At 42.0% G+C, this 27,388-nt stretch overlaps 1 protein-coding gene across 2 annotated transcripts in view; it reads left to right on the top strand.

Moving 5' to 3' along the window:
- EDIL3 (EGF like repeats and discoidin domains 3) overlaps positions 1 to 27,388 on the top strand; it is a 437,051-nt gene that overhangs the window by 192,735 nt on the left and 216,928 nt on the right. For both annotated transcript variants that reach the window (XM_005288154.5, XM_065599142.1), the window contains one exon: positions 16,608 to 16,736. In XM_005288154.5, the coding sequence (XP_005288211.1) occupies positions 16,608 to 16,736 (129 nt within the window). The remainder of the gene's footprint in view (positions 1 to 16,607; positions 16,737 to 27,388) is intronic.

Raw genomic sequence — 27,388 nt, 5'->3', positions numbered from 1 at the left:
AGTTCTTTAATGCATTTGTTATATTGCTACCCTTTTATGCAATAAAGCAGCTATCTGTCAGACCATGTAATGAGATATACACAGACATTCCTGCTCGTTTAAAATGCTCTCAGCTGTGTGTCTTTGAGGGAGATGTGCTGCTTTTCTATACTTTGAGTTCGTGCCTGTGAAACATTGACATCTATAAGTTCTCATATGAAGGAGGGCTAGGAGAGCTTTTTTGAAAGGATAGGGTAGAAATAGTTCTTAAAAAAATAATGTCTCTTCTAAATAGTGACTGTTAGTATTTATGGGTGCTAGTGTCAGGCTTAATTGTAATAAGGAATACAAACAACATTTTGGAAGGTATATTAAACCTCATGCTTTAGGTTCTACGGCAATCTCGAACTATTAGAGATTAGGGTGAGAGCTACTGTGCGGGGGGGGGGGGGGGGGGGGGAAGGGGGGCAGATTATCCCACATCTGCCTACTATGAAGTTCTTACACCTTCCTCTCAAGAGTCTGGTGCTGGTCACTTTTGGACACAGGATACTGGACTAGATGGACCTCAAGTCTGATCCAATCTGGCAATTCCTGTGGTCTTAATAGTGGAGCATTGGTACCAAGTCTAGCAGCAAGGATAATGATTCTCTTCCTCCCTTGAGGATTAAAGATGTTGGTCTCAGATGCAATTGGCTACTTGTGCACATATCAATTTTAAGATTTAAGAGTTCCCTCTGTGATTTACTTTGAAGACTTCGGATTTGGCAATGAACACAGACAGCAAGATGTGGATCATCAGGACTCTGAAAAAACTGACCCCCAACAAGTATTTAAATGCGATGAGAGGTCACTGATGAGGATTGAAATGTACCAGAGGAAATGAAGGAAGAAATGGTGGTGTTCCTGTGGAGACAAGAGGGATTAAATGAGGAATTGGTGTTCTAAAAGAAATGAGGGAATTGTAGGGTTTTTTTTGAAAGGAAGCATAAAGAACTTTTCTTTTACTAGCTGGTGTGTGTGTGTGTGTGTTTGCTTCAATGGCTTTTGAAGTTTTACCATATCATCAATGTAACAATATCACTATTTCTGCTTCAGTGATGTTCCTCGCAGTCCAAAGAGTTCATATCATTGCTGGCCTTTATCCATATCACCATGAATTTCTAGTTGAATACTTTCACTAATATTGTTGATTTCTGGAAGCTTGTAGAAGGGTCTGTTTTTCTAGCAGGTGTATTAGAGAGAAAACTATTACTGCGTGTGTTGCTGTTTCTTTAACAGGCCCTGTTTTCTCTGTCTGTGTTACTCTATTGGGGCCTAGATTCCTGTTTTTTATATTTGTTCACCCCTCTTTCTCAGTGAAGGATGATAGGTATTTTATTTTTGATTTCTTACCTTTTTAGCACAACAGAGAGCTGACACTGCACTTTTTTGAGTGTGAAGAATCAGATTTTGAGGATGATGTGACTGATGGATGAGATGCTGGTTTAACTGTAGTATCTAAACAAATGTTGATATTTGTAAATGTATCTCATACCACGTTTTTAGATGACTATCTTTTTGTGGGATGCTTGGTTTGACTCTTTGTTTACTGGTTTGGGTCAAGTACAATGCTGAAGAATTTCTCAAAAATTCAGTGTCTAGTGAGATGATTAAAGACCCCTTGACCCTAAAAGAGATCCTCCCACATTGCTGGCAGTATCTTCTGCCTAGAGAAGGGTGAGTGGTAACCTTTTTTTAAACTTTGACTGACTCACATTGAAATATGTTTGTTAGTGAACATGGAGAGGCTTAGCTTGCAGCTATGTATTGTTCTTCCAGACAGCACTTGTAGACTGGTAGTGAATAGTGAGCCTCATTTGCCCCCGACACCTTACAGAGAGAGAGAATCCTAAACTCACAATATTTACAGTTCTGAGGATTATAAGAGAGAGCTCCACCTCCAAAAGACCCCCCTTGCTTAAGGGAGTGTAGAGGGGGCTGGTTTTTTGTTTTTGTCCCCCCCAACCCATGCTTTCTAGCCCTTTAAGCAGCTACAAAATGGCTGCTGTCAGCTCTGCAGCTGTTTTCTCACTCTGTTTCATACCTTGCCTCTTGGTGTGCTGGTTGTAAACAGCTCTGCTGCTAGCCACTTTAACTCAATGATTGCCTTTGATATACATTTTAATAATACTTCCTCTTTGCTCAGAATGAGCTCAGTTATGCCTCGCATAAGACTGAGCTGGGCTGAGAAATGGGAAGAGGGTTCACTGCTTGAGCAACAATGTCTTGGAGTTTTACTTTCTTAGGTATAATCAATGCTTCCTGGGCACTGGGAGGAGGGTGCTAGGATGCTTTGCTTCATACGTGTAGCCAGCGTTTCCCACCAGCTCAGCTCTACTGGTATATATGGAGCTGAGGTCTTGCCACTGTTCCCCACAAAATATCTAGACACTTCCACTTCTTGGTCCTTGCAGCCCTCCCCCCACCCCCTATGCACACACACCTTGAGTGTCCAAGGCTTGCTGCCTAATTATATCTGCCCCATATTTGAATACGCTGGGGTGGTGGTGGATTTTTTCATAACCCATCTCATCACCACTCCCCGGTTTATATAGTGTTTGTGTTTCACAAACATCGATTCAACAATTTTCTTCCCAGAAATGGCAGGCTGCACAAAAAGACAGAAAAGTAGGGCTGGAAATCTTGGAAGAAACAGGAAGTGCAAAGAAATTCCATTTCTTTCTTATTTCAAACATTCGTTTGCACAGCCCTCAAATCAAAACTAAACGTTCAGATCATTCCAAACTGATTCATCCATTTTTAGTATTTATTATCATTGTCAAACTACATTTTACTTGGAATGGCAGGAAATCATTTTCCCATTTCAGTGCTTTGGTATTTTAAATACAAACAACTTGTCTCATTTTTCAAATGTTCAGTCACCAGCACAAGGTTGGGTTATCCCAAGTGTGTACATTTTTATGGAGATTGAATTGACTGTTCTTGTCAAAGAGGCAAAGAAGTAACATGTTTCTGCCTTAAGTCCTTTTGCTATTCCATTGAGAACACATTTTTAACTTCCATTGTATAAAAATCTCAGATATTTCAGTCACAGCTTCTAAAAAATTCAACAGCTGCCATCTTTTAAGTTAACTTTTAGTATCTTTCTCATGTAGCATGGGATTTCAATTGAATATCAATGTTCTTAACTTTTGAAGATTAATTCCACTTATTACTGTTGGCTATTGCCAATGGAATTGTACAGAGGAAGACTCAAAAGAGCAGCAAACTGAATAGATTTATTACTTTTAGTGTGCAATTAATCTAGTTGACATTACTTTATATGAACATGGATAAAAATGCCTGGAAAGCATACTGTTGAATTCAACTACTCATTAATATTGATCAAATGTTGTTCTCTTTGTGTAAGAAGCTACTTAAAGATTACCTACAAAAGTATTACAGCACTATTGATTAAAAAACAAATCCCTGAAGCCTATTGTGTTTTAAAAGTAATTTTACAAGATTTAGTTGTAAAGAAGGGTGGTTACAAACTTTGTTGTCTGTATAGAAGATGAAAATAACACAGAATATCAATTTGAGTGAAAGTTGGGTTTTTCATTCTACTGACAATATGATGTCAGCTGTGGGATGCATATATCTAAGGAGATGTAATCCCCTGATCCTCCAAAGAGAGGTGCATAGTAAACCCCCCATGCACATATGTCTCTGCAGGGCTGGGAAGAAAATGAAGATGGGTTGATGCAGAAAGATACTTAAGCATGGGAGTAGTCTCATGGACTTCAGTAAGACTACTCACATGATTGAAGTTACACACATACTTAATTACCTTGCTGCATCAGGGACTCAAGGAGGTATTCCTGTAGAGATACCGCAAAGACAGAGAACTGTAAAGTTGGTGCCTAATTTAACTTCAGTCATTCCTTCTTTTAGAATGTAAATCAGGCTAAATAGCATTTGTAATTCATTTATTTTAGTAAACAAAATGTTTAACAAGTGCAAATTAGCTGATTGGTGTTCTCTGCTTTTCAGTGAAACTCCTTTAATTAAAATATTGGCATTGCTTTCAAATACATTTTTCTGAAGTACCAATTTCTTTAAAAGAAACAGAAACAAACAAAACATATTACTAGTTACTAAGGCCTTTTCTACACTGCCACTTTACCGTGCTGAAATTTTGTCGCTCAAGGGTGTGAAAAAACACCTCCCTGAGCGCTGCAAGTTTCAGTGCTGTAAAGTGGCAGCGTAGACAATGCACCAGGACTGGGAGCTACGCCACTCGTGAGGGTGTTTTTACAGCACTGGGAGAGCTCTCTCTCAGTGCTGGTGCCGCAACTACACAGCCACGTTAAAGCGCTTTAACTTTTCTAGTGAAGACATACCGAAACAATGTTGTCACAGTTCAAGGCAACTGCATCTGTATTTCCCCTCAGTGGTCTAGCAAGAGCACCCATTCTCAGGCATGCCGTTCCGCAACCATTGCCTGCACCTCACTCCATTCTAAGTGGACAAGCTGTCCCAACTGTCTAAACAGGCCTACTTGCTTTCTCTTTCGAGATGGTTAACAGTAGAGCACTATGCGGGACTATTTTTTTAATCCCATCCTACCCCACAGTACCTACTCCCACCTGCTCCCACATTGTTTGTTGAATTTTATCCCGCTCCCGCTATTATGGGAGCGGGTCCTGCGGGACTCATGGGATCCCAGGCCCGCGGCAGAACTCTGTTAACTGTGTGACTGCCCACAGTTGTAGGATACCTGATAGTACTTTCTAAGCAATCCTATTTTATTCTTAAAGTAAAAAGCATTCTAGAGAAAACTTTTAAAAATGACTAAAGAATCTACACACATGCTAATACGCTTACCAGAAATCACCCCAACCCTAACATGGGCTCTGGGAGGAGTAGTCCATCAGTACCCCACTCAAGAGGTTTCCTTGTGGTTTCAAGTTGATCACAGCTTCAGTTCAGAACAAGCACCCAGTCTTATGGGTCCTCAATAGGCCCAGTCCATCCAAACATTCCCTAAGGACTGGGGCCCTCTGTGGACTAAGGGTCCTGTCCAGTTGCTGGAACAGGAAGAATGTCTTGACCCTGTTTAAAACCAGACTATTTATCAAAAACTCCTTTCTTTTTTTGTTGGTCAAGTTCGAACAAGTATAAGCAAACCTCTCAGGTGGAGGCGGGTGGCTTCAAAGGGCTGATAACCAGAAGAATTACATTAGCATCCCTCTCTTCCTAAAGGAGTTACAGCAATTCCAGAGTAACACATGCACAATTGCATTTCCAGAGTAACACATACACAATTGCATTTTTAGTACTATGATCCTCAAATATATTAAACCTAATTCGATAAACTTTACTGACTTAATACATTATCTTAATTCCATATGGTTTGTCCAGGGCATGGGAGGATATTGTTAGTCTGCTACATATGTAGTTAAAATAAAAATAAGTCCCCGCAGGGGTGGTGTTCATGCCCTGTGGCCATAGTCCCTCCCCTTGCCATATGAGGGTGGTGGTGCCCCAATACCCTCAGTTCCTTCTCACCACCCATGGCTAGAGTCGGAGCTTTCAGTCTCAGTTTCTGAAAACTATTTTTCTTGTCTATACTAATTAGGTTAATGTTAATGTTAGCATAGTATGAGTTAGAGTAGTTGGCTGCCCTGTGTGATGCCCTCACTGGAGTTCTGCATTGTCCATCCGGGGGACAGGGGGTGCATCACCAACATTGATCCCCACACAAGGTGCTTGTTGTACGTTGTGTTCCATTTGCAAGTCATTCACAAAGAGGACTCAGGTGGCAAAAGACTTGTGGCTGAAGCAGCAACTTCAGCACTGAGGCCCTCATCCGATCGGCATGTAATGGTGCTTGAAGTAATGCTGCTGGGGCTCTGGCATTTCCCCCAAGAGGAAGAGGGCCCATAAAATAAATTGGGATCATTCCAAGACTTGGGGGGAATTCCTCTTCTATTTCTAAGAGGAGTGCTGATCAGCACCATACTCTGGCACATGGGATGGCCGATCCCCCATTCCTCCTTGGCACCAATGCTGCCCCCACATTGGGCTTCAGACAAGTCTGATCATTTGTTGCCCCATCGGGGCGGGCTCCCCTGTTATCATCTGAGAACCTCTGGTACACCTCAAGATCCAGGTCAGAATTGTCCTCCCAATACTCATCGGATAGGCTCCAGAGATCATCCTCAGATCACCTATTGATGCCGAGATCAACATTGCAGTTGGTACAGGGGCTCTTGACCCAGTGCCTGCTGGCCACCAATGACTCATCCATATACATAGCTGCCTCTTTGGAATCTTTGTGACACTCTTCAGTCCCTGAAGTTCCACTCCAAGATCTGCTCCAAAGATCACCAATGCAGATGGGACCCTTACTCCCAAACCATCTCAGTGGCAAGTGACTGTTGAGTCAATTCCCTTTGGATCTCTAGGGTTACTTCAACTAGATCCTGTGGTTCAAAAACAGGACCCATTGTTGGCACAGCAGACCTCCTCTCCCTCAATGCCTGAGGACTTTATGGCATAACAGGACACCCTGAGGCATATGGCGTGTACCTTAGCTATCCAGAAAGAATTCCAACAGAAGAATATGCATAAACTGCTGGATATTCTCCAATCATCAGCTTCAGGGAGAGTAGACCATCTGATAAATAAAGCTTTTTTGGAACCTGCAAAATCCCTCTGGTCTTCTCCAGCTTCATTGTCTCCCATGGCAAAGCATTTGGAGAAGTGAGACTTCATTTCTGTGCAGGGTTTTGAGGGTTTTTACTCCCACCTGGCCCATAACTCTCTAGTGGTAACTGCAGCAAATGGCCGGGCATGGCAAGGAAGGTATAAGTCCACTCCTAAGGACAAAGAATCCAAAAGGATAGATTTAATGGGGAGGAAGATTCACACCTCCTCTTCCCTGCAAATGTGCATCATGAACCAGAAGGCATTGAGCTCTAAATATGACTGTCAATTGGGCAGCGATGTCCAAGTTTGTGGACAAGTTGCCAAAACCCTCCAGGGAAGAGTTTATGGCATTCATTGTGGAAGGTCTTGTAGTGGCCAAGGCCCTGTTGCAGTCATCTTTGGACTTGGCAGATGCCTCAGCCAAAATTATGGCATTGACTGTGACTATGAGGAGAGCCACATGGCTTCAGAATTCTTTGGGAATATATATTCTGGCCATGAAGAGACACCACTACAGCGCTCAGAAGAAACAGTTGCAATACTGGCCACAGTGTTTTTTTGGACAGTCCTCCTTCCTATAAGGCAGCAAGCCTATTCCTGGAAGGGCCATGAATCCCAGAGGAGAAGGTCCTCTGGTTCTGGATTTAACCAGCCAGCTCCCCACCCAACCCATCAGCATCCACTTTGACTCTCTTGTGTCTAGGACTGCAATCTAGTGGTGACCTCTCCTTCTCCATCCCCTCTGTTCAGGGACAGGCTGGCTCATTTTTGTGGTGTGTGGGACTTGGTTACCATGGACAACTGGGTCCTATACCCGGTCAGAATGGGTTATGCCATACAGTTCCTCTTCATCTCTCGTACCCTCCCGCATATCCCATCCATCTTCAGGGACCCCTCTCACGCGACACTGCTCCTTGAATAGGCTCAGTCTCTACTGGCTCAGGGGACAGTAGAGGCAGTCCCACTGCAGTATGGAGGATAGGAGATCTATTTCTGGTATTTCCTGGTTCTCAAGCCCAAGGGAGGGATGAAATCTATCCTTGATTTCCACAATCTCAATATATACATCAGATATGTGGAGTTCCATATTGTCACCCTAGCGACTATCCTCCCTGCCTTGATTCATAATGACTAGTTTACTGCCCTGGACCTGCAGGATGCTTATTTCTACAAAGCAATCCTTCTGAGTCACACAAAGGTCTTCAGGTTTGTCGTAGCTGGCTGGGACTATCACTACACTGCAAATGGATGATAACAGCGTGCCTTCCCATATATGGATGATTGGTTACTGAGGGGACAAGTCCGGAGAGGAAGTCCTCTTTCTTGTCCACTTCATGCTACTCAATTGTCTAGTTCTTAACCTAAGCAACGGGAAAGGGAAATCAACATTGGTTCCAAAGCAAAGAATTGAGTTCATTGGGGCCCAGATAGACTTCAGGAATTGGAGAGCATTTCTGCCAACTGAGTGATTCCAAGCGATTCGCCACCTGTGTCTGGAGCTGCATTTTCAACCCTCAACCACAGTCCAAGTATGCCTGAAGTTGCTAGCGAATATGGCTGTATGCACGCAGGCTGTGCCCATGTCCTCTTCAGATGTGGCTGAAGTTGGTCTATCATCCAAATCGTCATCCTTTGGACAGATTGGTCTGACTTCCTTTGCCTATCCTGAACTTATGGTGGTGGATGGTTCAGGACAAGGTATGCCAGGGTATTCCCTTTGCATAGCCTCCACTGTTGTTACTGGTGCCACTTTAATAGGTTGGGGAGTGCATCTGGCATAGGTGCTGTGATGGGTTGCCCCCCTTAGGATGCCACCTGATGTGCTAAGATACCGCTGAACCTGCCTGTTATGCCAGCCAGGGCACCCTTTTTACCTGTCTTGCTGAGCCAAGCTATTAAGCCTCCTGCAGCACACCCACAGGCAGGGCCACACCCAACTGCAGAATGAAACACACTGATATCAGTTCTGGAAAGACTCAGCTTAAGGTACTTGCACCAGCATTCAGATGTCCACCTCTCTTGGAGTGCAGACCCAAAGATATATTATGAAATCCACCTCCTCCCTCAATGTGGAGGAAGGTATGCACAGCCTCTCCCCCCTTAATAAGTTTATTAACTACAAAAAGTGAATATAAGAGATAAGACCAAACAAAGGAGATTATTGAGAAAATAAAACAAAATATTCAAGCTAAGCTCAATATTCTTGAGGAACAGGTTACAAAACATAATTTCTCACCCGAAATATTGTCACAGGTAGATTACAGAAAATCTGGAAAAGCAGCTGCACTGGACTGCAGCTGGAAACTTCAGGTGTTTCCACTCACAAACTAGATGCTCTCCCAACCTGGGTTCAACCCTTCTCCCCTCAGTTCAGTTCTTGCTTCCAGGTGTTTTGGGTGGGTGGGGAGGCAGAGGAGAACCATGATGATGTCACTCCCCTGTTGCCTTATAGCTCTTGTGTATGACGGGACCCTTTGTCTCCCAGTGGAAGAACACTGGCATTTCAAATGGTGGGTCCAGTACCAGGTGACTCAGACCCATGCCTCTGCAGGGCTGTGGCAGCCATTATTCCTAGGCTGTCTGGAGTGTCAACAGGAAGACTAAGCTCTTTCACAGTCCATTGTCTTTGCTAAGGAGCCATTAACTCTGTCTGTCTTTTCCATTGTTGTACCTGAAGGGCTAGTTGGGGGTGACACCAGATACATAGTCAATACTATGTATACAGATACATAGTCAATATTTCTAACTTTAGATACAGAAATGATACAGGCATATAAATTGGATAATCACATTCAGTAAATCATAACCTTCCCAAAGATATCTTACATGTGCCATCTTGCATAAAGTATATCTTAGTTATGTCATATGCATATTATAAGCATATTTTCATAAAGAATATGGAGTGAAACATCACGGGTGCTGACTTTTGTTTTTGCCGGTGGGTGCTTTTCAAGAGGTGTCAGTATTGGGGAAGGGGGAAGGGAGTGGGCACCCTGCCAGTTTTGTGGGGAGGCTATTTTCAGCATATTTATACACTTCTTTCATAGTCTAGTTTACTGAATGTGTCTATCATTGGTATCTTTACTATTTTAATAATGATTAAATTGTTATGAACTTCATAATTACATTATCATGCAATCACCTGCAAGCTGTTTTCACTAACGTCCCAGTTTAAAGACATTATATCTCACTATAGCTTTCTGGATGAGACTGTCAGCAATCTTATTCAGATTTAGTTCTCTGGTATTGTCTTGATGAAAGTTAAGGACAGAGCCCCCAAAACATGAAACTTATAGCTCTTTTAACTTTAAATCATTCATTTCCCAGTGTTGTTTGACAGTAAACTGTGGGTATGTTTATACTGAAATCTTAAGTCGACTTCAGTTAAGTAAAAATCCAGCTGCGCCATAATTAAGTCAGTAGTGCTTGTCCACACCATACTCTGTGTGTTGGTGGAGCGTGTCCTCACTAGCAGCGCTTGCATCGATGCAGAGAGCAGTGTACTGTGGGTAGCTATCCCTAGGGCCGGCTTTACGCCGATTCCCCCGAATCGGGCCCCACGCCTAAGAGGGCTCTGTGCTCCGCGTCTTCGGCAGCACTTCGGCGGCGGGTCCTTCATTCACTCTGGGTCTTCGGTGGCATTTCGGTGGCGGGCCTCGTCAAAACTATTCAAATTGGGCCCCACACTTCCTAAAGCCGGCCCTGGCTATCCCACACTCAACTCACTGCAGGGGGTTTTGGGAAGGGCTTGCAATGCCTCATGGAACCAAAACATTCGTGCAGGAATGACTTCAATGTCCATGATATAGTTTTCACCCTACCTCCCCTGATTTCAATTGGAACCCATCAAAGGCTGGCATAACCACATGCATGCCATATCACCTGAGAAGCATGGACCCATCTCAGCTGTGCGCTGTTGTTGTGAGCATTACAAACACCACACACCTTATCCTGCAGTATTGCCAGAGGCACGAGAGGGGCTGCTGTGCGGAACATTGCAGTGCCCTTCAAGAAGCTCTGCTGGAAGTCATAGAATAAAACCATTTCTGGTTGCTTCTGGCAGTCACTCAGCAGCTGAACATGGTGGAGCGCCATTTTTGGTCCTGAGAAACAAGCACTGACTGGTGGAATCACATTGTTATGCAGTTATTAGATGACGATCAATGGCTGCAGAACTTTTATATGCGTAAGGCCACTTTCCAGGAACTGTGTGCAGAGCTCCCCCCAGCCCTGGTGCATAGCAACACTAAAATGAGACCTGTTCTGACAGTGGAGAAGCGAGTGGTGATCGCTGTGGAGAAGCTTGCAATGCCAGATTGCCACCAGTCAGTGGAGAATCAATTTGGAGTTGGTAAATTCACTGTGGGAACTGTTGTGATCCAAGTATGTCCGGCCATTAATCTCCTTTTACTAAGAAGGGTTGTGACTCTGGGCAATGTGCACAAAATACTGGATGGTTTTGCCGCAGTGGAGTTCCCTAACTGCAGTGGGGTGATGTATGGCACATATATCTCTATCTTGGTACTAGACCATCTTGCCAAAGAGTACATAAACAGAAAGGGATACTTTTCAATGGTGTTGCAAGCGCTGATGGATCACCGGGGCCATTTTACCAACATCAATGTGGGATGGTGAGGGAAAGGTGCATGACATAGGCATCTTTAAGAACACAGGTCTGTTCAGAAAGCTGCAAGCAGGGACTTTCTTTCTGGAATGCAAAATAACCACAAGTGACATTGAAATGCCAATAGTGGTCCTGGGAGACCCAGACTACCGCTTACTCTGGTGGCTCATGAAGCTGTACACTGGACACCAGGACAGCAGCAAGGATCAGTTCAACAATAGGTGCAGCAAGTGCAGAATGGTGGCTGTTTAAAGTGTCGGTGTCGCAATTTGCTTACTAGGTTAGACCTCAGGGAAAGTAATTGTCCCATGGTTATAGCTGCCTACTTCATAATATCCGTGAGGCAAAGGCAGAAAAGTTTCCATAGGGATGGGGCATGGAGGTGGATAGGCTGTCTGCTAATTTTGAGCAGACAGATTATTGGGCGGTTCGCTCAAGGTCTGCTCTGCCACCTGTGTGCGCGGAGCTAGAACAGCACACAGGGAGAACACACACACACACACAGGGAGAACACACACACACACGGCCAAACCTCTAACCACACCAGATACCAAGGCTATAAGAAGAACCCATCATGGAGCACTGTGTCTCAGGGTGGCTTTGAAACCCCATTTCAGTAATGAGGCACAGTAATGTGCACAGCTTCTCTGTATTGTGCCTTCCAATAGTATGAACCTTGCTGTGAATGCTGGGTTTTTGTCTCCAGCACATCCTCTCTGTTGCTTCACTTTCCCTCTTTCTCCCCTCCATCCCCCGCCCTTTAAATGAATAAAAAATAATTCATTCTCAAGACATGGAGTTCTTTGACCAAACATACCGAAACTTAATGATCACAAATAGAATTTAACCTCAGACACATGGTGGAATAAAACTGGAAGGGAAAAAACACACATTCATCTTGTCTTTAAAAGCACAGTAGCCTTGCTTGTCACACATCATCGTATGTGCGGCTTTTATTCTTAGGACCCTCCCCTGGGGTTGAGTGGAAGGGATATTGCATTCCCTGCCTCACCTCCTGGAATGTTTGGGAGAGTGGGAGGGGGAATACGGCGATGTTGGAATGCTGTTGTGCAGGGGCTGCAGAGGGACTCTAGTCTCAAGGTATTTCTCCTGAGGGTCAGCCAGACGCCTCAAAGTGTCTCTTTCTTCCTTCAGAATCCCTAGCGTCTCCTGCTGCCTGCCATGCTCATGCTTCTGGGCTGCTCTCCTGTTTGCTATGTCCAGTTTTTCAGAGAGAGAGATCCTCCAGGCTTTCTGCTCAGTGTCTTCTGTCCCAGAAGCATTCACTATCTCATTTAACATGTCATCACGTGATCTCTTTCACCTTCATCTTATCTGGGAGAGCCTCTCCGCTCATGTGGGGGAAGAGCTGAAGACCGCACTTTGAGCTGTAAGCCATGGAAAGCACAAAGCAACCATTGTCAGTACAGACCAGGTCTAGTGCGGAGTTGCTATATAAAAACCACTCCCCATATTTGAAGGATGTTTAAGGCAGAACATTTTCATTTATGCAAGGTATTCCTTGAACTGGTTTGCTGTCCCAGGCATGGTGAGTATAGCCTTGGGGCACGGGCACCGGACCATCAGCAGCATTGGGCGGGCAACCCACAGCAGGACCGGAGCCACCTCCCCTTTGCAACTTGAACATAGTCTGGAGATCGGGGACCAGTGTTCCCCTTCCCAAACTGCAAGCCTTGGTAGAAGCTGTGCTGGGAGAGGGTGCTTGTGGTGGTGAGTGGGCACCACAAAATTTCCCTTCCCCCACAACCAACTCCCTAGTGCCACTGCTGCTAGCTGTCGCCCGAGGCTTGCAGTTATTGAGGTCAGTGCTGACCCCTGCCACCTAAACTACAGCCATATTTTGGAAACCGTTGATGAAGGGAACAAATACATTATTTTTTGCACAGGCACTATTGTTTGTGGTCTGAGCAGATGAAATGAAAACTACCACCATCTTCCCTAGGTGTCCCTAGCTGATATCACTCTCCTGAGGGTAACAGAGGTGGCAAGGGAACAGATGTTGCAAGCGTCCAGGTACAGATTGGGTCCTTATGCTGCTATGCTGTATACTGCAATGATGCCAGCCAAATTAATACTGGAGTGGCACGGGAAAGTATTCTACTGTGGTAAAAGAAATAAGGAAGCCCTCCCCAGAAACCATCTGCAATGGATTGCAGAACACCTCCATGGAAGGTTCCTGGAGATCTCTATGGAGGATTCTTAGGCCACCCCTATATACATAAACAGTCTTTTTCGTGGGGCATCCTCTGCCTAGCTCATGCAGCCACTGGGAGGCAGATAGCCACTTGACCTCACCTTGTTAATTTTAATGAAAAAAATAGAGTATAAGAACATGTGACCCCAAAAATACTATTTGAAATTGCATACTCATCAGAGGTTCCTTCCCTGGCATCACGCTCAGCCACGATGCTGTTCTGCGACTAGCTGGACTGCTCTGAGGTTACAAACAGCTCCTGGCTCTCCAGGAAAATGGATCCCCTGCTTGCCTGTCTCCTATTCTCCTCCTTCTCTTCTTCATCCAAGACCTCCTTCTCAGCATTGCCTGCGCTGGCCTAGAACTCCAACTCCTCAGAGGATCCACGCTGCTCTTGGGAGTTGCGGTGGGGTTGCTGCTGTAGACTGTTCACGTCCCTTGCCTTCTGGTATGCCTGCCTCAGGTCCTTGATTTTCACATGGCACTGCTCTTCAACACAAAGCTCTTGGTAACTTATACTCTATGTGAGATGGTGTCAGGAAATAAATCAGGGAAGACATGGCCGTCCAACCAATAGATGACTGGCACAAACAGGACAACACAAGAGTGCTTTCACTTAAAACTAAACTTTACTTCGTCTCAAGCACTTGCACACGTCCGCAACAAGTTAGTAAAACACCCCCAACCCTTGATAATTACTGAAGCTGAATGTGGTTCTCGAGTGGCACAGCGGCAGCCCATGTGCTTGTGGGGAACACAAGATGCATCCAGAGGGAGAGTCCAGTCCTGAAGAGTCCCCCTGCCTCAAACTTTTCCCCTTTATTTATACATTAGTAATAGAATGCCATGTCCCTTAAAGAAAACTTGTTAAGCAAGTAGTTTCACTGGTCAAGCAAGAGGTTTCCTTCTGATTATTGATTAACTAGGTGTGTGGTTTTCCCAATGTTTGCGGCCTTGAGGCCCCAATAGACATTCCTGCTCTTCTAAAAAGCATATATCAGCAACTTCAACACAATTCTTATCACGAAGGACACAGGGTCAAGCTGTCCTTTCTGTGGCACCCAAAACTCCCTCCCCTCCTGTCTTGGTCAAGCTGAGTTTGCTACATGGCCACTTTATGGCCTGCTGACTTGGCTGCTTTTAGCAATAAGCCATAGTGGTTTCAGGCACTTTACTGGTTTGCCAAAATCTCCCCCTACAGTTTGGAGCTGTGCCTGCACAGCCAGGAGCGGCGCCAGGGTTTTTAATGCCCTAGGCGGGGGTCCTTACGCGCTCCGGGTCGTCGTTGACAATTCTGCGGCAGGGGGTCCTTCCGCGCTCCTGGTCTTCGGGGCACTTCGGCGGCGGGTCCCGGAGCGAGTGAAGGACCCTCCGCATAATTGCCGCTGAAGACCCGGAGTGTGGAATGACCCCCCACCGCCGAATTGCCGCCACCCCCCAAATCCTGGTGCTGCCTAGGTCGCCTAAATGGAAGCGCCGGCCCAGTGCACAGCCTCTTCTCCTCACAGACCAAGAAGATCCACTACCTCCTGGGTACTCCAGGCTGGAGCACATTTGGAGCGTGGAGCCGCCATGATCAGCTGGGCAGGTGAGCTCTCCATGCCAAAAAAACAGGAAAGGGAAATTCAAAAGTTTCTAATCCTTCAATAGGATGGGGCTGTTTCCTGTATACCTGGCTGTTGTGCAGTGGAATTGACAACATTTACCTGAGTGGTCACAGTGGAGAATTGTGGTACACCTACTGGAGGCCAGTTAGGTCGACGTAAGCAACGCAATGTCTACACCGCCTCTATGTCAATCTAACCATATCAAATTAAGCACTACACCTCTTGCAGAGGTGGAGTAATTAAGTTGATGTGTCAGATGAGTTATGTTGGTGGAAAGAACCTGGTAGTGAAGATACATTCAGTATTAGGTCGATTTAAGGCAGCTTATGTTGACCCAACTGTGTAGTGTAGACCAGGCCTACGTTGTAGAATGGAAAAATATTTTTACCACAAAATAAGATTTTAAGTGGCTGAATAATTACAAGGCTTATACCACTGCATTTCAACAATGGAGATTAGCTTCTGTGTGTATGCGGAGAGGAATTGGGGATGGTAAAGAATGTAAATAAAATAGTTTTGTAGTGCTCACTTGAGATATTTTTAAGGCATGTTATTGATTTTTAAATGTTCAGATCACTGACTACCAATTCTTCGTGAGGTAAGACTGGAAACAATCTTTATCAAATGCAAACATTTGTTCTTATAGGAATTTTATTGGTCAGTATAGCTGAGATATTAAAAACATATTGAATGGTAAATGTTTTCAACACAAAACAGTTAAAAAGAAAAGAATAAACAACTGACCTAGATTTAACGTAGTCTAGTTATTTCAAGGCATCCACAGTCTATATAAAAATAACATTTACTGTACTTAGAAACTCTACCAAAACACCCACTGTGAATGAGAGACAGACAAACAATTAGATCTCATGGTTGTATGCAGCAATTTTATTTTAGCTATCACAGTATGTGTGTAGTAGAAAGAAGTGATTTCATTTATGAAAGGAACTCTTAGAAGTGATTTGAAACAGATAAGTTAAGAAGTTGCTTATCATGGAAGGGAAAATTGGTTCAGATAACCTAATGACTGGTATATACCGTCACATGTTCTCAAAGTGAAACTCACCCAATATATGACATCCTTCATGCCACTAAAGCCCCATGAAGGGGCTGTGCAGGCATATTTGAGGTGAAAGTCCTTGCATACCTGGTAAGCCTAGTAGATCTAGGATTTGTATGCAAATGAGTAACTGCCATAAGAGTTACTTGATGAATATACATTACCTCATTTACATAAGTGGTAAAACTCCCATTGTTTTCAATGGGAGCAAGATCAGGCATTAATCCCATGTTCTTCTCTTGTACTAAAAATATAATGCTGTGATTAATGAAGAGTGACATGCTTCATAATTCTTCATGTTAATAAAATCTACGATGGTAAGTAATCTGAATGAAGTGAAGGGTAGATTTTAGTGGGTTAGTGGAATATATAATGTGGGGGTTTAAATGAAAACACTTAAATTACTACATTCTTTTTATCTTTCAGGACCGTGCCTTCCTAATCCGTGTCATAATGGTGGAACCTGTGAAATTAGTGAAGCGTATCGAGGGGATACATTCATAGGATACGTCTGTAAATGTCCAAAGGGATTTAATGGAATTCATTGCCAGCACAGTAAGTTTCAATACTGTAACTTTTATTACATTTATGGACAAGCGCCTTTAAAATCTCTTTCTATGTTTGCAGTATTAATACTGACACCTGTTCTCATTTCCTGGGACATCTAATTAGTAGGTATTTATGCCATGACCAGGTTAGTGCTGTTGAATATTGAGAACACTACCAATTTAAAATTACTTTTTCTCATGATTGTTGATGCTGAGCCATTGACAGGAAATGAAACAAAAATTAAATTGGTTGAGTATATGCTAAAAATCTAGTGCTAAAGAAAGACTAACCAAATTCTGCTCTCATTTACTGTGGGTGTAATGGAGAGCAGACATTGGCCTGATGTCTCTAGTACAGAGACATCTTGTTCTAAATGGAGAAAAGGCTTTGGGTTTTGTCTTGATGCTGATGCTGATTAATTTGATTAATGACAGCTGAAAATATAAAGGGTAGTTAAAAGGAGATCTTTATTTTAGTTAATTTTCTAGATCTTCTTCATCCCACTTTGATAGGAGCCAAAGAGGAGTATTCTAAATCATGCTGTTTAATTCAACAGAGAGATTTTCCTGAGGGTTGGAAGCTTCAGATTTAAAAAGGGATGGACTTCTAAATTTGATGTTTTTAAGCCCAATATTTGGTCCACTTTCCATTTCATATAATTCACTGGAAAAAGTCCACACACTTCTAACTTAAATTTCACATTACGTTATGATCATCGTATTGATATTGGTTACATTTTAAGCATGTATAGTTACAGGCCAGAAAACTTGTATTGATAATCAAGTCCTACTCTAAATAAATCATTAATAGTAAACCTCACACTGTCAGTAATGTCTCTGGAGTTTATTAAAAATTGTATGAAGGGAGTCCCACCCTATTACACTTAGCCAATATGCAGATTTTAGCAAAAGAACAGCTTTTACTTTAATTATGCAGGAAATGTATGCCTCGAAGGTCTCCAATTAATATGTCAGTAGTAGTTCATCAGCAAAGGGCTGATCAATAGGAGTCATGAATATTTATCATCAAAAGAGTAACTAGACCATGAACTCTGCTGTCATGTTCTCATCCAATAAATGAGACTCCATGATCTAGAACAGTAGGAAAGTTAAATAGAAGTTCGGGGCTCTTGAAAGATTCATTTAACTCATTCGGCATTAGTGGAATTAATGTTTGTGTAAGAAGAAACTATGCTCCAAGGCTTTTCCCCCTGCAAGGCCTTAATAAAAAGACCAATGAGATTGTGGAAGAATATAGTTAACCCAGTTGCAGCCCGTCTGGCTACTGTAGCCCTGTCCGAGGCCTGAGTACAGAAATTGCAAAGGCAAATTTTGCAAGTGCAAAAAAGTGTGATGGGAAAAATAAAGTGGAAGTACAGAAGACCAAGGCATGGTTCAATGCCAAAGAAGACCTGAATGAGCATCAAGTGGAATTGAAATCATGATTCAAAATCAGGCTCCTTACTGCATTTTCCCGAAGGTGAGGTGGTATGGTCCATACTTGGTGTTGGACAGACTTGGCCCCTTTGTATACTTGCTAGACCTGGGAAATAAAGACAAAGCTGGGCTAATGCAAGTTAGTTCAAAGCACATAAAAATATGTAAAGAAAGAAGCAAAAAAATAGTTTCTTCCCCTTTTGCTTTGTAAATTTGCATCCATGCAGTGGTGACAGTTTCCAACGTTGGGGGCAATCTTGTGGTTTAGGGTAGTATTATACCTGTACAGAATCTGCAAAGCTATTCATGTCACTCTCCCTATCCATTTAAGAGGGCAGAGATGTCAGTGTGCTGCTAAGGGAGACAATAAGTGTTCGCCTGGTCTCGTGGCAAAACCCTACAGCACCATGCTTATGGTCATAAAAGCAAGAAGTAATCTACCATGCTATGCATGGTTGTCGAAGGGAATACTATGCAGAGTTTTAGAGGGAGACCCTAACTCCTGTACCACAAAAACCCTAAAACAAACAAACAAACAAAAAATACATTGGTAACCATACTGAGTGGCACAAGAGTTGGGGTCTCCTTATAAAATTCTGCCATCATTCAAAACTAAACCTCAAAATTAACTCCTTAACTAATACATTCAAGCAAGCCATGAAGAAAGGAGAGGGGATTAGTATTTTAACCCTGCAGCCAAAAGCCTTAACTATCCGTAATATGCACTCTATTACACAAACTTTAAAATAAATTAATGGTCAAGATTGTTAAACAGCACATTGATCTGGGCAACACTAGTGGAAAAGGGAATTTATAATAACAGTGGATAAAATAAGCCTGGAACCTGAAACGTGGAAAAGCGTAGGATCTGCAATGGACAGTATGTAGACGGAGCATGTTGAACAGGGATTGGTTCCTACAAAGTATATACTATACTGTCTGAGTGCTATGGCCAGGCACTCTTCAATTACATTGCAGAACACCAGAAAATTCCCAGTCCTAGACTTCCCCCAGAACTGTACATCTGATACTGTCCAGCCCTTTCCTGGACAACACAAACTCATATAAATTCTGTCATCTTATTAATAGAAAATGATATGCACAAATTCTATCATCTCAAATGGAGTTTCCCAAACACTTCAAGCACACTGGTATCTCTTTTAGCCAAAATCCTTTGCAACACAAAGTTTTATGAACTTATGAAAAATTAGGAATCTAAACTCCCACTTTCCTGTGTAGGAATTCAATTGCAAATTCATTACAATTCAAATTAAAAATCTGTCAAAATCGGTCCAGCATAAGAAGTTAAATTAAAATGACCCCATTCCAAGATACATAACATCTTCTAAAACTATTAAAATTTCTAAAAGATCACACACTAATTTAGTTTTATCTCAGATTTCTTTAATGTTTAATATTCTCCTGCTAAATCAATTACACTAGATGATTGATTTTGCAATCAAGATACACTCCAGAAGCTGACATTCTGTCATTCATGTTAACCAGAATCCAATCAATATTTCTGAGACACCCTGACCTTTTGCTCATGTAAATAATTGGTATGTAAATTATAAAAGAACAGTATTAATTTTACTGATTTCATATGCCATGTTTGATTGCAATATTACATATTAAGTGTCAACACTTGTCTCAAAAGTTTCTGATACTCCACTAGCAAAACTGGGGAGGAAGATATTCTAAATAACATCATTGCCAGATAGTCGGGGATCATAACGAAAAGCAGGGATGGATTTGGATGGGAAAACCCAGATCCCTCAGATCTAGTTCTGATACCTTCACTGAAATGCTCAAGGGGTAAGGAACTATTAAATATTCCTGATATATTAGTACATGGCAGTCTCCCTCTCTGCAATCCTCGCTTACATTGTATAGTGTTTTTCTACATATATGAAGGTCTAGATTTCAAATGCCTTACTCACACTGGGGAGAAGTTAGCTATATGATGTCAACCTGGTGAGCAACAACAGGAAAATCAGGCTCTGAGTCAGTATTGAGTCAGGATCTCACTCAGCATAGCTGTAGTGGTCATTACACTGCATGTCATAATTCAGATGAGAACAAAGTCAATTTCTCTACTGCCTTGGGAGCTTTATGGTTGAAAATTGTTATGTAAATATAAATATTTGCCCTTCATCAGAAACAAGCATAATTAGAGTTTATTATACTTCTCTTTTATGACTGCGAATGACAAAGGTCTTTTAGCCTATCTGAATGCACCTTTTAAAACAGAGGGATAGTGATCTGCACTACTGAATCAACATTCATCATAAAACATTTACATTATCAACATCATTAATTAATCATTTGTATGAGACATAATAATACAGGGCAAATAGCTGCTGCTCTGAAAACAAATGCCTTGATATTTATTATGTCTAATGCTTCAGCTTTGCTTTAGTATTTGCAGTAGGAGACCATTACCCTGTAATCATATACTGTAACACTGTCTATACCTCTTAATCTTATTCAAAGGAGAAACTGAGTTATCCAGAGGCACAGCTGGAGAAAATCCATCCATTTCACAATTTTGGGGTTTTCCCTGGTTTTTGATTTGCCCCTAAGAATCCAAGACTTTATTTTAAAACTTTTATTTATTTCTCTCTTCTGGCTGGGAAGATTACCCTTCTGTATGTAAATGAATGCAGTGAATGAGTTACTGCCTGCCACTAGACAGACAGAAACAAGAGAGAGGCCCGCACTGAAAAAGTCAAGTGAAACCTGGGGATGTTCAGATTTGGGGGTTTGGCTGGGATGTCATTTATATTCTTAGGGTGTTAAGGGGAAATACTTACAACAATACAAAAATGCCCTACACTGCTAGAAAACCAGACTGGTTCAAAGTCTGGGTTACCACCTCCATAGATGCCGACTTTCTAATGTGCTGGTGGGCTTCACCCCAGGCCCTGCCCCCACTCCACCCCTTCCCCCAAGTCCCCCCCCCCCCCCAGCGCCTCCTGCACAGTGTGGAACAGCTGATCCATGATGGGTGGGAAGGGCTGGGAGGGAGGGGGAGGCTCTGACAAGGGGGCTGCCATTGGGTGCTAAGCACCCACCATTTTTTTTTCTGTGGGTGCTGCAACCCTGGAGCACCTATGGGCCACAGGGCTCCTGGGCGCGCACAACCGTGCTAGCCAATCGCGCTGGCCCGCGGGGCCCCCAAAGCACAGGGCAGTAACATTGTATGCATAGGCCAGTTGATTCAATTGCTTATTCTTTGGGTTCAGACCCCCTGTCCTCCGATTCGGGGTGTCTGGACCCTGATTGTCACACCCTCCCCATTGTTAAGTTACTATGGCTATGGCTACACTAGAGAGCTTACAGCTGCACTGATGCAGCTGCACCTCCGTAAGCTCTCTAATGTAGCCACTCTCCTGTCCGCTTATATATTCCATCTCCTGTAAGTGACATAGTGCTGTCCACTTAGGTCGGTGTAACTTATGTTGCTCGGGGGATGGCTTTTTCACACCCCTGAGTGACATAAGTTCTATTGACATAAGTGGTAGAGTAGACATATCCTGAAATTGCATCCTGCTGCTTAAATCCATCCTTGTTTCTGTCCCCTTCACCTGCAAGTCCTGATCAAAGAAAAGGTGCTTGTATACCAGAAAGTGACACTGACTCTTAATAGTCTAGTTTCCCTGCCCAAACTGATTGCAATGTAAAAAGTAAACAGCATATATGGTGAAAAGTAAATCATTTTTAGTAAGCTCAGGTTTCACATAGAGAGGGTTTCTTGTTTTAAGAAAACTTATTTTGCCTTTAACCTTGTATATAGATTGAACAGGAATATTAATATCACTCCAGTACACATGCTGTGGAATAAAACAGTCTTAATATCAAATAATAATGTAAATGTAAAATTCAATAAAACCTCAAAACTGTTCCCTCAGGTGATTGCTCATATAACTCCTTGCTTAGATAAGGAGTGAAGAAGAGCAAATAGCACTCTCATTCAATCAGGAACTTTCAGAACTTTGCTGAACCAAAATAATTGGTTGCAGACTTGATTGGAAATGTTTGACATTGATGAGGTGGACCTTATGAGACCTGACTGGAAGGAAGAACATTCATTAAAGTATTTTCCTAGAACAGAAGCCTTGAAGAGGAAATAAAATGCAGTAAACAAGCTCTAGTAGTCAGATCATCAGGAGTAGTTTAAGATGACTGAAAGGACATCCATCAAACTTGACAAGAGGGAACACAGCAGAAGTTGACTCCATTCATAGAATTTTAGGAAGTTGAGCCAGTAATGCCTCATGTGAAAGTGTTGAGAGACCAATGAGTGCTTCAGTGGGTTATATCAGGAAGGGACAATCCAACCATTTGGAGCAAGAAACCTCACAGTAGACTGATATTGCATAGGAGTACTTGTGGCACCTTAGAGACTAACAAATTTATTTGAGCATAAGCTTTCGTGGGCTAAAACCCACTTCATTGGATGCATGCAGTGGAAAATACAGTAGGAAGATATATGCATCCAATGAAGTGGGTTTTAGCCCATGAAAGCTTATGCTCAAATAAATTTGTTAGTCTCTAAGGTGCCACAAGTACTCCTGTTCTTTTTGCAGATACAGACTAACATGGCTGCTACTCTGAAACCTGATATTGCATAGTCTACCTCTACATGAAGATTTTTATCCTATTCCCTAATAGTTAAAGATTGGTTTACGACCTGAAACATGAAATTATTTTTTTTGTTAGCAGTATAACTATTATAACACTGAATATTCTTGTTATTCATATAAATGCTCATCCCCTTTTTGAATCTTGCTAAGTTCTTGGACCTGGCAACTTCTATGGCAATGAGTTTCAAAGTCAAATAATGTGTTGTATGAAAAGGTATTTCCTTTTATGAGTTTTGTACTAGCTATCTTTCAATTTCTTTGAATGTCCCATGTTCTTGTGTTATGAGACTGGAAGAAGAGAAGCTTCTGAGCTACCAACTCTATATCATTTATAATTTTGTATACTTCTATAATGTCCCTTCTTATTCATCTCCTTTCTGAGGTAAACAATCCCAGTATTTTCAGTCTCTCTTCAAATGGCACTTTTTCCATGCCCCTAATCATTCTCATTGCCCTCCTCTAAGGGTCCTCCAATTCTGCAATATCAGTTTTGTGATGGGGTGACCAGTATTGCACACAATATTCCAGAGGCAACACAATTGATTTATATAATGGTCTGACAATATTTTTCCATTCCTTATACATCTTACTATCTTGTTTGTCCTTTTGGCCACAGCTGCACATTGAGTTGAGGTCTTCACTGAGCTGTCTATCGTGGAGCCCAAGTCCCTTTCCTGAAGTGATACAGTTAATGTAGACCCCATTAAAGTGTATGAGTATTTCATCTTTTCCCCCTCCAATGTGCATGACTTTGCATGATCCATAGTGACCTCACAATAGGGCATAAGTGGGACTTAAATGGTGCTTTGGCCTTGCATGGGTCCTCTATAGAGGAGTGAATTTTACCCTAGGTGCAAACTGGCTAAACCACAGGTTGACTGAAATATTGTAACAAACTGTCTTGTTGCTATAGTGTAAGTGAGAACACCTTTCTACAACTGGAAGAAATTATTTTCCTGCAGAACAAGATACCTTTACCATTTAAAATTATACACCCTCAGCAAGTTTGCAGATGACACTAAACTGGGAGGAGTGGTAGATACGCTGGAGGGCAGGATAGCATACACAGGGACCTAGACAAATTAGAGGATTGGGCCAAAAGAAATCTGAGGTTCAACAAGGACAAGGGCAGAGTCCTGCACTTAGGACGGAAGAATCTCATGCACTGCTACAGACTAGGGACTGAATGGTTAGGCAGCAGTTCTGAAGAAAATGACCTAGGGGTTACAGTGGATGAGAAGCTGGATATGAGTCGACAGTATGCCCTTGTTGCCAAGAAGGCTAACGGCATTTTGGACTGTATAAGTAGGGGCATTGCCAGCAGATCGAGGGACGTGATCATTCCCCTCTATTTGACATTGGTGAGGCCTCATCTGGAGTACTGTGTCCAGTTTTGGGCCCCACACTACAAGAAGGATGTGGAAAAATTGGAAAGAGTCCAGTGGAGGGCAACAAAAATGATTAGGGGGCTGGAGCACATGACTTATGAGGAGAGGCTGAGGGAACTGGGATTGTTTAGTCTGCAGAAGAGAAGAATGAGGGGGGATTTGATAGCTGCTTTCAACTACCTGAAAAGGGGTTCCAAAGAGGATGGATCTAGATAATTCTCAGTGGTACCAGATGACAGAACAAGGAGTAATGGTCTCAAGTTGCAGTGGGGGAAGTTTAGGTTGGATATTAGGAAAAACTTTTTCTCTAGGAGGGTGGTGAAGCACTGGAATGGGTTACCTAGGGAGGTGATGGAATCTCCCTCCTTAGAGGTTTTTAAGGTCAGGCTTGACAAAGCCCTGGCTGGGATGATTTAGTTGGGGTTTGGTCCTGCTTTGAGCAGGGGGTTGGACTAGATGACCTCCTGAGGTCCCTTCCAACCATGATATTCTATGATTCTATATGCAGACTGTTAGAATTAGCAGCAGCAGAATTAGAGAACTTTCCAATCTACAACATGAATCATATAGAACAGATATGGAACAATGTCTGCTTCATACTTTACTTTCAGTCTGAGCAAAATCCTATGTTGACGTGTAATGGAAGTCTGGTTAGAAAAAGAATGCAGAGTGGGCCCCTGATAACTTTGGAGACTGGAATTCAAGTGCCCATATAATAAAAAAGTGATATATTGAATAAAAAAATTGCCTCCTCTTTAAATTCCGTAACAGTTAAAATCTCAGCATAAACTCAATATTTGTCTTATAAGGTAGTGTAAGGATTAAAATATAGTGCTTCTGCAATGGATTTTCTCTTAAGAGGAGTAGTTATTTATTTTCCTAAATACATTATGGAAAAATACTAAGTGTGTTTCTTACCAATATTACATAGAAACATGTTTACACAACTATCAAAAAGTTAATCCCTTTCAGAATATATTCAGTATTGTGTATATTCCTTAGAAATGAGTAGAGTCCTATCACTTTATCTTAACTGCAAATAGATCCTAATATCATAGCTATTTAATAACTAACAAACATTACAAAGAGGGTTTAGGAATTTGAGAGATCCTGTTTCTTTAGGATTTCAGATTTCCAGTATTTTGATTTTGGATTTTTTTAATGTCTCATGCTTAAGTAGATGAATTCTTTTATTATATTATAATGGACATGAGGCTGCACTCCTCACTCCCACAAACCTGTCATTTACTTCAGTAGGAAATTGCCTGGATAAGGATTACAAAAAGGAGCCCAATTTTCTGTATATGTTAATGCTCTTTCTTTATCACTTAACACTGTGTTCTTATTATACAGTATGTACTGTGTACATATTTTCAATTTTCTTCAATATTATATATTCAAACAAGCAAAAGCTATTAGCTATGGCATCAGTGTGATTTTATTTTTGTGGGGGTTTTTCAATTTCTGCTTTAAGCTCTCAGTAAACAAATGTTTATTTCAATTCTCCTCCAAAAAGTGGTGGTTTGGTTTGGTTTTGAAAGAGTGAAAAAGTCATTTTCTTATAGATCAATGCAGTCATTTCCTTCCCTCTCTGGGACTTTGAGAGTGGAGGGAAATATTTATTGCAGAGTGCTTTGTTTGGTATATTTTAACAGACTCAGGGTTCAGAAGGCTTTCTGGAAATGTATCCATTGGACATTTTATTTTTGTAATAGGCTTAGCCTTTTCTATTTGAAGGCTGGTTGCTACTTGAAAGCTCCCAGTGCTTTCTCAACAATAATTTGGCATTGAGAGACTAGAAAGAAAATCAGCCACTGGACTGAATTAAAAAATGAGTTGTTTCTTAGCACAGGTCTGTTAATAATGTTTCTGTTACCAAGTGATTATAGGAATATTAATTCTTAGAAACGATTCAGGTTTGGCAGTGTGTCACATGATATATTCTGTGTATCCCTGGCACTGCCTTTTCCATACAATTATAGGCCTGCATAGTGCTTATTACCAGGAGCAGTCCTGTTGGCTCCTGATTCTTGTAAAGTACTCTTCCAAATACCTTAATAAACTTTCTTTTCAGTGCAGCCTGAAGCATTAAGCCACATGAAAATTTGCAATATTCCCATACGTATTTGCACGACACAGGTTTTCACTATTTTGTGGGACCCATAGAATAATTGAAATATAGGATTAGAAGGGACCTCAGGAGGTCCAAATCCCCCCACCCCGCTGCTGATGGAGGATTAAGTATACATAGACCATCCCTAATAGATCTTTGTCTAACCTGTTCTTAAAAACCTCCAATGACTGGGATTCCACAACCTCCCTAGGTAACCTGTTCCAGTGCTTAATTTTCCTTAGACTCAGAAATGTTTTCCTAATATCTCCCTTGCATCAAACTATCCCAATTATTTTTCATCCAACCCTTGGAGGACATGGAGAACAATCAATTGCTGTCCTCTTTATAACAACTTTTTCACATACAGTATTGTATCTCTCCCTCCCTTCCCCACTCTTCCCTTATCTAGACTAAACATACCCAGGTCTTTCAACCTTTCCTCATAAGTCAGGTTTTCTAAACCTCTTATCATTTTTGTTACTCTCCTTTGGACTTTCTTCAGCTTGTTCACATATTTCTTAGTGTGGTGCCCAAAATTCAACATTCCAGCTATGGTCTCACCAGTGCAGAGTAGAGTGGAACAGTTACCTCCCCTGTCTTACGTACAACATTTTTCATACCCTCCTGTATATATAGCTAATGTGGTTACATAGATCCATTCATAAATATACAAGTGCTCAGTCTTGAGTAAAGTGCCTCAAGGAGATACTCTGAAAGGTTCACACACACATGATGCAAAGAGAATGAAAACTGTAACATTTATGAACATTTATATAAAGCAAAGATCATACAGCAAAGGAAATGTGAAATGAGATAAAAAGATAATATACAGAAATCATACCATTAAATCTATCTAAGAAGTTAACCTTGCTCTTCAAAGGTTTGGTTGCAGAGAAAGATAAAAGACAGTTGTATACAGGGAGTGGAGAATTAGGACCAGAAGATCTGATGCTATGCATAGCCTCATCAGTTCTTCTTATGCTTTCCCCATTCCTCTTGCCCATTGTGAGGTTGAGTTGTGGAATCATATGGCTACTTCAACACTAGGATGATTTAACCTTCGTAAAGACACTCC

This window comes from Chrysemys picta, chromosome 6, assembly GCF_011386835.1.
Source record: "Chrysemys picta bellii isolate R12L10 chromosome 6, ASM1138683v2, whole genome shotgun sequence".
In the NCBI taxonomy this organism is placed as follows: Eukaryota; Metazoa; Chordata; order Testudines; family Emydidae; genus Chrysemys; species Chrysemys picta.
Note: the sequence above shows the minus strand (reverse complement) of the source record. Positions and strands in the feature narration are given on the sequence as shown.